This window comes from Pleurodeles waltl, chromosome 5 (assembly GCF_031143425.1).
Source record: "Pleurodeles waltl isolate 20211129_DDA chromosome 5, aPleWal1.hap1.20221129, whole genome shotgun sequence".
Taxonomy (NCBI): Eukaryota; Metazoa; Chordata; class Amphibia; order Caudata; family Salamandridae; genus Pleurodeles; species Pleurodeles waltl.
The window spans coordinates 1,050,213,090-1,050,225,393 of NC_090444.1; the positions used below are offsets into that span (position 1 = coordinate 1,050,213,090).

The following is a 12,304-nucleotide window of genomic DNA, read 5'->3' on the forward strand; positions in this document are numbered from 1 at the left end:
ATACTGTGGTCTGAGATGATACTAACTATATGTGACTGACCAATAGTGTATTTATAATAGGCTACTCAGTTTAGGTACTCAAATAACAGAATCCTATTACATGATTGATACAAGCTTATTTTACAAATATAAATATTTTATTATTCCATGATGATACAATCATAAAAAATATATACATTAAATAAAAAAAAATTAACAGAAAATGCATAGAAAGCACCTAAGTCAAACATACCACATAAACATTAGATAATTCAAATAAAAAAACGTGTCTTATTAACAAGTGAACCAACGTATTAAAGAACTAATGCAAGTAATATGATTAAGACAATTTAAAGTAATACACTATTGGTCAGTCACATATAGTTAGTATCATCTCAGACCACAGTATTGGTACGTGAAGATGATGGTATCTTCATGGCTATCTTAGTAGCTTTTGTAGTAGTTTTTTCCTACTTTGGTTATTTCCCTGTCTGAGCTACGTGCATTATATTCAGGGAATCCCCTTATAATTATTGCTGCAGCATGTCTAATGCCACCCCATGGGACCCATACACAAATTACTGACTGTGTGTCAGGGTGCAAGCCCTGAGTGAAAACACGGTACACTCAATGTGTGTCATGCCAAAAACACTGCATGCATTATATGTAAGTCACGCCTGCAGCAGGCCTTAAGAACCCTAAGACAAGGTGTAGTATAATACATGTGAGGGCATGTCTGCATGAGCAGCCATGCCATGTAATGTCTAGTTCTATTAATAGATATTGCAAATGACCGGGCAGCCATCTTAAAACATGTACTGGACACTGGTCACCATGAGTGACCCAGCTACATGATGGCTGCACGGAAAATAATGGTGTTTGGTATCAAACACCTAGTCTTAATAAATCCATAATGATGCCAGTATGGGATTTATTATGACATGCACCAAGAATGCACCTTAGAGGTGCCCCCCCGAAACCCACCAGTCCTCTAGTGTGCTGGCTGACTGGTATCGACAACATGTGTTTCTGACCCCTTGGAGGTGAGAGCCCCTGGTATCTGATGTCAGAAACAACGCATGCTCTAGCAGATGATGTTATCACCACCGCCAACAGGATGGCTAGTAAATCTGCATACCAAGGCCAGGATCTTCAAAGTCCCTGCTGCCTTTGATATGCCGCCCCAGCTTCCCTCAGACCTGGGAGAGGTAACGCCATGCCATGAGGGCCATTTTAGCACCAGGACAGGCGGGAAAATATACTATGCTAGGAGGCATGACACACTTACAGGCTGAGCACAGCCCTAAGGTAGGCAGCCTGAAGTTACATGAAAAGGCAATTCCACCATCTTCTGTGTAGTGGAATTAGGAACTGTGGGACAGGGTGATGCCCTCTCCCCATAGAAAGTGGTCATCTAGTGGGTGTAGGAACCCTGAGGCTAAGTAGAACATTGGCTACTACCGTTCACTCCCATTAAAGCCCCTAAATTGAGTATTTAGGGCCCCCTGACACCACGAAAGCAGATCAAGTCAAGACTTTCACTACTGGGAACTGAGGAAGAAAAAAGAAGGACAGAGAAGGGCAAGAACAGAAGACCTGCACCAATGATTAGCACAAAACCCCACAGGCTGCTTGTGCTTCAACAGTCACAGAACCAACGTTGCCAAGAGCTGGACACCCTCCCCAAAACCCCTGGAGGACTGCAGAGCACCTCAACAACCGGGAAGATCTCCCTTGGAGCAGAGGAGCTGCTTCCCTGCACCTCCCGCCAGAGGCTCACTGCACCTATACCTGCTGTACTGGAGCCCGTACAGCGAGCATGGCTTGTTGGTGGTCCAATCCAGATTCCAACAGCACCAAAGCAGAACTACTTTCAAAGTACATTAGGATCCACAAGGCTATTCCCCTCTTCACCAGGTCATAAAAAACCCGATGCCTCGTATCACTTCTGCAAGTCCCACAGCCCAAACTTCAGCAACGATGACGCCGCTGCCTGCACCGTGACCTTTGGACACTGCACGTCACACTCCCCCCACACCCCAGCCCTGGTCTCACCAACGTCGCTGAACGCCGTCACTGAGCCGCTGCCTGTGGGCACCGCACGTCGCATCGTCCCACTTTGCACCGAAGCTGCGATGTCATCCACGCCGAGTTCAATCTGCAACGCGTGTGACTTCAAGGGCCCGACAACTCCCGTACCGACTCCAGAACCAACACTGCGACGCCACCGATGCCGCTCTCCGGAGCTCACTGCGAGGATCACGACGCACTGCACATCCAAGGTACTGTTTGTGGGTCTTCCCGACACCACAGCCGGCCCGCGATGCAGTGGCTGGCCTGAACTGTTGGTTTTGTAGGTTCACGATGCCGGGAAAGCTCCAGATGGAGCAATCGACTTCAAGGAACTGTATTTTTAAGATAAATCTTAAAAAATTCATATCTTTATTACTGTATGTTGGATTTTTATTGGTTTTGACTATTTTTCTAAAACTGGTGTGGTGTCCTTTTGTAGTGTTCTCACTTATTACTGTGTGTTATGTGCAAATGCTTTACACATTGCTTCTGAGATAAGCCTGACTGCTCGTGCCAAGCTACCAAGGGGGTGAGCAGGGGTTATCTGAGCAGGTATCTCCCTTATCCTGACTACAGTGAGGGTCACTACTTGGACAAGGTGCAAACCGACTGCCAACTAGAGACCCCATTTCTAACAAGGGGCGTGAAGGTGTGCTGCAGTCCCTTGTTCCACTCTAATGGGAATCCATGTTCTAATCAGTGTCATCGCAGGATCTCCAAAGCACAAAACTGCAGACACTGCGCATTCTCAACAGTGATGAAGAGATCTAGGCAGGGCTGTCTGCACCTGTCAAAGAGGCCAATGCCACTTGTAAATGTAGATGCCAACTTTGATCTGCCTGACAACATTTGCCCAGTTCTTCAGCTATGGCATTCAGGGACCATGCCAGGTGGTTGGCAAGTAGGAAGCTATTTTGATCTCTCCATCCACCTCCAAAGATGCAAATCCTCTAGGCTCAGGACCCAGTACCCCACACAGTTCTGCTTGTTGCAATACTACATAACAGTGGTGGTGCACATGAGAAACTGCTCAGCCCCGATAACAGATGGCTGGAAAGCCTTCAGGGGTAGAGAATGGCCCATAGTGCAAGTAGGGTAATGTGGGACTGGCCCTTCACTGCAGGCCAGATGCCTGTGATCACCACCTCCACCAAGGGAGCGCAGCAAACTGAAAATGCTCCTGCCCTACAGTGAATGCAGGTAACACATGTGGGATTGCAGGATGGGTGAATAAAAATGTACATCCCGCTCAGCCACTGTGTTCGTTTGACCAGCCTACACTAAAGTGACAGAAACTATAAAACATATTGATGAATCGGTTATGTCATTACCATGAAAAACTGTATGAATAAAGTTTTTGGCAAAAAATAGAAAATTAAAGTCTTGTAAGTCCAAGGAATCCACCCAGTTTCCATTGTTCAGGGCAGAAAGGATATGTGCATTTTGATGTTGTCCTTTCACAACCTTAAAGGTTATACAGGTTCTTAGCCTGGGTAATATAATATGGGACACACTAAGTAAGCTGATGGGATATGGTTTCATGTCCCTTAATATATATTGTCCCATGTGTTCCCTGAGACTGAATCACTGTCTTTGAAAGAACGCTCTTTGCACAATGTGCCTTTCTTATGACAATTAGGGTCAAAAATTGCTATGGGTTTACAAATGGGACAACATTTGTGCTGTTAGACATCTTGCTGGAGTCTAGCTTTTATTTTAAATATTAAATTTCTCGAAATACTAAATCTATACTATCTTCACATTACTACTGTGTTTTTGATGTAGTAGGATTGTTTTGTTGCACATTGCGGTATGTCCATGAGAAGGTCTGTCAAACTACTTGAAACGTCAAACGGTGTTCTACAGTGCATATACGTGAAGCGGGGAAGTACTTTCTACAAAATGCCTTTTTTCTTCCTTCCAACCTTTCTCATAAGAATCCTTCACAATCAAAACATAAAACATTTTTCATTAAACAGTTCTGGGGCACGACACCAGCAGTTTCATTCTATTTTGTACTAAGTGCACCAATGATTCTAAGTGTAAGTATACTGACAAAAAAGTGCATAGTTTGTTGCATCTTCATCTCACAACACTACAGCCAGCTAAGGGAAAAGTAAAGTACAGAGAAACAAATGTTAAAGTAGACTTTAATGACAGAAAGGTTGCAATAATTATCACCACTGTTTTTTAGGATGTAGCTAAGATACCAGTGTAGGTGCTAAGCACTGCTGGAGGGAGTCTGTTGGTGTGCAGGAATCACCAGTCGGGAGAGACATTATTCTACCACCAGCACAGGCTGCAGGGCTACGTTCAAGGCAGCTTTGACTTTCTTCAGATACCACTTCCTGTTAACTCTAATGACTATGAACAGAGTAAATTGCAGCCTTATGGCTTAGACGATATAACTGTTTCGTTCCAAAAATCAAGAACCATGAGCTTTGGCTCTTTCAGAGATCACACATTTCCACACTTATTTGTGTTTATAATCAGGTTGCAGTGCAGAACTCACAGAAAACTACATTTTGCCTTAAACAAAGCATCATTACAGTAATAAAGAGAGGCCGAGGCAACTGTGGATCCCAAGTAGAGTCATGGACTGCACAAGCCGACAGATAATTCACCCTCCCGGGAGCAGCAGGCCAAGTCAGCACTATGGAATGTCCAGTCAGCGTCAGGAGCTGACCCAAGAGGTTGGAGAAGGCAGTCAAACCCTCATGACTGTAGAGAGTCAGACACATCATAAGGCAGAATTAAGTCCCAGCATGAAGATACCCTGACAATCATGACCTCTGCTCAACGAGGGCATATCATGCAGGCAGAGCACATAAATGCACACTGTCACAGTCCCAAGCAAAGACTCGCTTACATGCTGTGCACTCAGACTTGTGCTTCAACTTAACTGAATATTTAAAGTGGGAAGTGGAGTGGTCACTGGAACTGACTTTGAACAAGCATCTGATGTGGAGCAGGACTAGCATGAACATCACAACTTCTTGTGTCTAGAGTCAAGGCACAAAAGGTACACCTCATGTGCATCCATGACTGACATTTGCTGCCTACCGTCATTTCATGATTTGAATCATCTTGTATTGTTTTGTGGGAAAATTGTTCCATAGCACACTGTTCACGAGCAATTGTAGGAGTCACTGGATGGCTGACAAAGGGGGAGTGAATCTCTGAATCTACCTCTGAAGATGTGGAAAGAAGGGAATGGATGTCAATGATCACGGGTGATGCATTTATGTGGCTCCCTTCTGCCACTGTGTGTTGTATGGCTTTTGGTGAAGCCACACAGTGCAACCTGTCAGCACACAGGAGCACAGCTACTTAATATTCTGGATCCAGTTTGGCACCCAAGAGATATTCAAAGATGAAGAATCTTCGGTTCTAAGTATCCATCTAAAAATATTCAATTTTTTTGTTCCTTCACGTAAATAGAACTATGCTTCTAGTATACTAGCAGTTACTTGAAGCTGGCGTATGCTCAGAGATGTAACGTGTGAAACACAACACTGCAAATGTTTGAGAATACCCCAAAAGTTATAATTTTCTGTGTGCTCACTAAATTATCAGTGTTGGCTTCCATTGAACTAACACCTTAATCAAGCATTCTTCTACATTTTATACACATATAATATAGATTTTCCACATTCGTAAGTATCACCAATCACTGTAAAACACAGCAGATATTGATTCTGTGCATTAGAAGCCACAGTTTGTGCCTGCAGATGGTTGTACACGCGCACATAAGTGCCTTAATCACAATGATGATGCAGTGTTATTGGCAAGGTCACTCAAAGATGAGACCCTGTCAGGATCACAGGTTTGGTGAGAAATTCTCAAAGTCATTGAAAATGTTAAGCATCACCCAAGTTTAAAAAAATTATTAGGCCACCCTGTCCCCATCACTTTTAATTCATTTCTCTTGATCAAACTCTTAGAAATGGCTGCCATGGGCAAATGCACAATGTCCAATGTTTACAAAACAATAATACTTGGAGAATTTTTCAGTTTTTGTAGACATTTTTTAAACTTGACATACTTTTAAACTTTGCCTCATGTTCGTGGTAGCATATACAGGGAGTGCAGAATTATTAGGCAAGTTGTATTTTTGAGGATTAATTTTATTATTGAACAACAACCATGTTCTCAATGAACCCAAAAAACTCATTAATATCAAAGCTGAATATTTTTGGAAGTAGTTTTTAGTTTGTTTTTAGTTTTAGCTATGTTAGGGGGATATCTGTGTGTGCAGGTGACTATTACTGTGCATAATTATTAGGCAACTTAACAAAAAACAAATATATACCCATTTCAATTATTTATTATTACCAGTGAAACCAATATAACATCTCAACATTCACAAATATACATGTCTGACATTCAAAAACAAAACAAAAACAAATCAGTGACCAATATAGCCACCTTTCTTTGCAAGGACACTCAAAAGCCTGCCATCCATGGATTCTGTCAGTGTTTTGATCTGTTCACCATCAACATTGCGTGCAGCAGCAACCACAGCCTCCCAGACACTGTTCAGAGAGGTGTACTGTTTTCCCTCCTTGTAAATCTCACATTTGATGATGGACCACAGGTTCTCAATGGGGTTCAGATCAGGTGAACAAGGAGGCCATGTCATTAGATTTCCTTCTTTTATACCCTTTCTTGCCAGCCACGCTGTGGAGTACTTGGACGCGTGTGATGGAGCATTGTCCTGCATGAAAATCGTGTTTTTCTTGAAGGATGCAGACTTCTTCCTGTACCACTGCTTGAAGAAGGTGTCTACCAGGAACTGGCAGTAGGACTGGGAGTTGAGCTTGACTCCATCCTCAACCCGAAAAGGCCCCACAAGCTCATCTTTGATGATACCAGCCCAAACCAGTACTCCACCTCCACCTTGCTGGCGTCTGAGTCGTACTGGAGCTCTCTGCCCTTTACCAATCCAGCCACGGGCCCATCCATCTGGCCCATCAAGACTCACTCATTTCATCAGTCCATAAAACCTTAGAAAATCAGTCTTGAGATATTTCTTGGCCCAGTCTTGACGTTTCAGCTTGTGTGTCTTGTTCAGTGGTGGTCGTCTTTCAGCGTTTCTTACCTTGGCCATGTCTCTGAGTATTGCACACCTTGTGCTTTTGGGCACTCCAGTGATGTTGCAGCTCTGAAATATGGCCAAACTGGTGGCAAGTGGCATCGTGGCAGCTGCACGCTTGACTTTTCTCAGTTCATGGGCAGTTATTTTGCGCCTTGGTTTTTCCACACGCTTCTTGCGACCCTGTTGACTATTTTGAATGAAACGCTTGATTGTTCGATGATCACGCTTCAGAAGCTTTGCAATTTTAAGAGTGCTGCATCCCTCTGCAAGATATCTCACTATTTTTGACTTTTCTGAGCCTGTCAAGTCCTTCTTTTGACCCATTTTGCCAAAGGAAAGGAAGTTGCCTAATAATTATGCACACCTGATATAGGGTGGTGATGTCATTAGACCACACCCCTTCTCATTACAGAGATGCACATCACCTAATATGCTTAATTGGTAGTAGGCTTTCGAGCCTATACAGCTTGGAGTAAGACAACATGCATAAAGAGGATGATGTGGTCAAAATACTCATGTGCCTAATAATTCTGCACTCCCTGTATGTTCCAATCTGTTGTGCATGTTTACCCAGAATAAACACAATGATTGAAAATATAAAAAATGTTATCCTCACTGAAACTATGGCAAGCACTGCAGCTATCTATGAACCATACCTGCGCAGCCTTGATGTGCTGAGACACTTTTTCGAAGTCGCGATTTAACTCGGCTAGTTTGGGCTCCACAAGTTCACGGCAAGAAGTTCCCCGGCTGTTTATCAGTATAACAGCCTGATCACGAACATTGTCTACTCGTAAACTAACATCTTCCAGTTCAGACATCAACCGCTGGAAAGCAAAGAAGCGGGATATAGTACAAATATATCAAAGAGGGAAAAACTTTGCATGTTCTTGTGAACAAAAATGTAACATCTTCACCTTCACAGTGTCTTCCTTCTTGCTTGCAGGTTTCTTCTCAGTCTCATCTAGTAAAGCTTCAGCCTGGTACAGCCAGGTGCTTATGTGGGCAACATTCTCATCGAAGATTTCCATCTGGCTTTGATGATTCTAAGGAAAACCAGAGGGCATGTTACTAAACTGCATGCTACTGGATATAATGAGTGTATCCAAGAAAAGACCAGCAAGCCAACAGTGACAACAACAAAAAAAACACCAGGGCTACTAACAACCCTAATGCCAAGCCTATTCTTTCAAGGAGATCCTGCATGCTCTTATCAAAAGATATTTCCTGTCTTCATCACTGCACTACATATGACGGAAGGAAGGACAGTCAACTGAATTTTCTCCATTATGCTGTAGAAATTCTGTGTTGGATTTCAAGTAGGACTCTGTCAAAGTGTTCTATTTACTTCTTCGTGAACCTGAATAAAGACTGAATTTGGTGATTTCTGCAACAAAATGTTTGTGTTTTAGTAATTTCCTATTATATTTCCACATGTGTGAATCAGGAGGGAAATCAGAAGTGCAAGCTTTAACAGTACACGGTAATTAACAGGTGTGATAAACATTGCAACACTTATAATTGGAAGTGTGAGCACAGAGGTTGTAATCAAGGGCTCAGAGAGAAACAAACTGAATGCCCTTGACATTGCAGAAGTGAGTGACAATTGAGTCCTGTGCCTGTTACTTTTATGAGCTCACCAAGAGAGTGTTGCACCAGTCTTCTGTCCAGGTGCGGACACGGCTCCATCCAGCATTGAGGAGACACAGTTTATCTTCAAGAGCACTTTCACTGCCCTCCACCAAGCTCTGCAATGCTGCACTGCTCTCAGTGACACTGTTCAAATCAGTCTTCCTTCTTTCTAGTTCCTTCAACACATTCTAACAAAAAAGGAAGGAAAACGAAACAGAAATTGCTGAAATAATACTATGCTTTTATAAATAAGTATAGAAATGCTGACTGAGAATGGTTCACAAATCAGTAATAAATATCCCCATTGTTAAGACATATTTAACTGTGATTGCAAGACATTATAAGCATGAACTTGCTAATAAAATCTTTTAGTTCAGACTCAAACTAAAACCTGGGTACCATAGTCCAGTAGAACATTTACAAAACAATTACTGACTTAAGAACATTATCTATAAACTACTAAACCAAACAGGTATTGACAAAAACAGTAGTTTTGGTATTAGCATGGTGATAATGTTCTGTGTGGTTATAATATTAAGAGACACTTGTAGGTATCTGGGACTATGTGAAGGAGAGTGGCCTTAAGGAGGTGGTGTATATGAGTGAGGAATGGTGGTATGCAGTTACTGTGGCCCAGAGAAGGACTGAGGGATCAGGAAAGGCTAAAGAGTGGTTGGTCGAATTTGTGATGGCAAGAGAGGGGGAGAGAGAGGGAGCTAAAGGAAGTGAAAACAGAATCAGGGCAGCCTTGGCTAAAGGCTGATTGAGAAGGCCTGTTGGAACATTAGCTGAGGAGCAGGGTAAAGGAGATTAAGCAAGGGGAAACTGGTGTGTGCTGTCATACTAGTTATTCCAAGATAAATGTTCATATTTAAGAGCAGACCGGGAGAACAGATCAGTAGTGCAATGTGCAAGCCTACAAACTTTCTGCTACTCTACCTAAATAGCACTTCTGATTTTGTTAAACTAATCACCACTTATATTGACTGACTAATTTTACTTCTACCTAAAGAACTTCGAAATTATAAGCTGAACACAAAGCACTACATAAATACATGAAATAAGAAACAATTCTCAAAATGCTCTATCAATTATTCTTCTTCTCTTCACATTATGCCAACCCTGATTCTTCCTGCTTAAGGCCAGAGCATTGAAGAAATGCTGAGCTATAGTTCCACCTCCTTACTGAGCACCTACCCGTAAGCGCATCCTGCAGCAAATGTCTGGGTAGCCTGCATTGTCACTTGCTTCCAATGAGCATGTTAAAAGTTTCAGTTTTTTTTTTTTTTTAGAGCTTACTGCTTTAGACTTTGCCTCTTCAATGCACTGAGAATCAAAGGTGGCTTTGGTACCCTTCACCAATTTATTACAATTAACAATTTCTAAGGCTAAACAGCTGACCAAGCCTGCAGGGATTCAAATGTGTAACTTGCATGTGACTCCCAGATCTCTATAATAACTGCATTTCCTCAGGATCTCTCTTCCTCGCTTGAATACTGCTGTTAGGTGATGTTTAACATCTGAATTTCCTGCCAACTGTGAACAAGCTACTAGCCTGTTAACTTCATGATTTGAGATTCTTATATTCTCACCTACATAAATCAGAAAGGCACCATAAAAAAGCATGCATTATAGGGGCTCCTGTCACATGCGCAGAGAAGAGAGAAACCAAGAAACAGCCAAGCATTCCTTTCACTACATGTCAGAGGAATTAATTTTCTTTAAGTCTAACTAACTGCACAACAATCTGTATGCTGGTGCTTATCATTAAATAGCTAGAATAACATCACTAAAAAAACTGAAATGAGAAAATAACCCCACGTGCAGCTTAGAATCCAGTTCACTAAGGCAGGCATAGAAAGAAAAGACAATTCCAATATGGAGTACGTATTCTAAGCCTTAGTGGTAAGCACAAGTGGGGAAAAAAGCAGGAAAGTGCATAAAGAGGTTACTGTTGTTGCCAAAGTCATCGATGGTCCAGGCCATCAGAATGGAATTAGATGTAATTGCCTGGAGCTACTTGGCATAGGCCGAGGTGTTCATATTTTGGTTACGTTTGGAAAATAGGGAAGAGTCAAAGATCTCTACCCTCTGTAAAAAGGAGACTGTATTGAGTGTGTTAAATTGGAAAGAAAGAGGGAGCTAGGAAACATTTGAAAGATATAAGTAGGGGATTAGAAAAATATAGAAAGCCACAACTTACAAATATCTATCTCTAAGATGGAACTCTGTATTCACCAAAGATCAAGCAAGAGAATATGACTTGAGGTATCTAAGTGGTAAATCATCAACGGGATTTATGTTGTCCCCTTTGCAGAGTGAGAATGGTTCCCATATACAGAAACTTTACCGACCCCTCCCCCCCCTCCTTAGACAGGAGCTGTTAAAATTTAGCATTGTCTACAGACATACTATAGGAGTGAAACTGAAAATTTTAATAATAGATGCACATGGAAAACGTTCTTGTGGACTAATTTTGATTGCATGCATGTTCTTCTAGATTGTCAAAAACTGCTGATGCTCAGTATCGTATTTCTAAGACCAATTTATATCAAACATGGTATTATAGAAAGTAGGCAAACAAAATATCTCTTAATTGATATGAAATACCTTAAAGTATCTATTATGTGCAATAGGAAGATTTCTGGAAGTGGTAAAAGAGTTTATAAAAGGGTTTTAATCATGACCGGTTTATAAATAATGTAAGTTATGCGCAAGTGGAAGAGTATTTGTTTTGGTATAGGAAGGTTTTTCTTCCTATATAGATTTTAAAGTGTAAAATATTAATAATGTTTGACTGTGTGTTTTTATGTGGTTTAGATTGAAGACCAAGTCTAAATAAACATGTTTTTTGACTGACTGACAAGACGAGCTAAAGTTATCATAATATGAAAGACTGTTTGAAGTGTCAGGAGATGCAAAGTGCAGATATGCATCAATTCAAACAGGGTACATATATATTCATATGTTCCCACCTCAACAAAAGGTTGAGGTGGGAACATATGAACTAAACCTTTGAAAAGAAAGCATCACAACCAATGATTTAAAGAAGGATGGTTGATTTGGCAAAGGCAAAAAGGGCAGACAAATAACCTTTAACGGTGCTCACAGCAAGGTCTTGCTGGGCTAAAGGCAGCACAAAAATCGAAACAACCAACAACTTTGCATGCAATGGATCTGTATGATGGAAACCTTGCCATGCTACAAACATATCCCAGCGCAGGGCACAAAAAGATGTTGTGGAGAGGCACCTGGTCAGAGGACAGATGCTCATGTCCGGAAGGTCCGGATACCACGCTCTACTGGCCCATTTTGGGACCACTAGCAGGACTTGAGCCCAGTCGTTCTTGATCATCTTCTGCAGAGGAGGCAGCAGTGAGAAGACATACAAGAGTCCCATGTTCCACCTTAGGTAGATTATGTCTCGGTGAGAGATTCTTCTTGGAAAGTTATGCACATAGAAGTGTTGACATTGTGCTTTTTCAGAAGTGGAGAAAAGAACAAAGCAGGGAACTCCGGGTG

The 12,304-nt window shown here is 41.9% G+C and overlaps 1 protein-coding gene across 4 annotated transcripts in view; it reads right to left on the minus strand.

Annotated features, from left to right (window-relative positions):
• The window catches only part of UTRN (utrophin), a 1,374,288-nt gene that overhangs the window by 845,149 nt on the left and 516,835 nt on the right, over positions 1–12,304 (minus strand). For all 4 annotated transcript variants that reach the window (XM_069235249.1, XM_069235248.1, XM_069235247.1 and 1 more), the window contains exons 35-37: positions 8,791–8,970; positions 8,068–8,196; positions 7,807–7,977 (exon numbers count right to left, since the gene is read on the minus strand). In XM_069235249.1, coding sequence (XP_069091350.1) covers positions 7,807–7,977; positions 8,068–8,196; positions 8,791–8,970 — 480 coding nt within the window. The remainder of the gene's footprint in view (positions 1–7,806; positions 7,978–8,067; positions 8,197–8,790; positions 8,971–12,304) is intronic.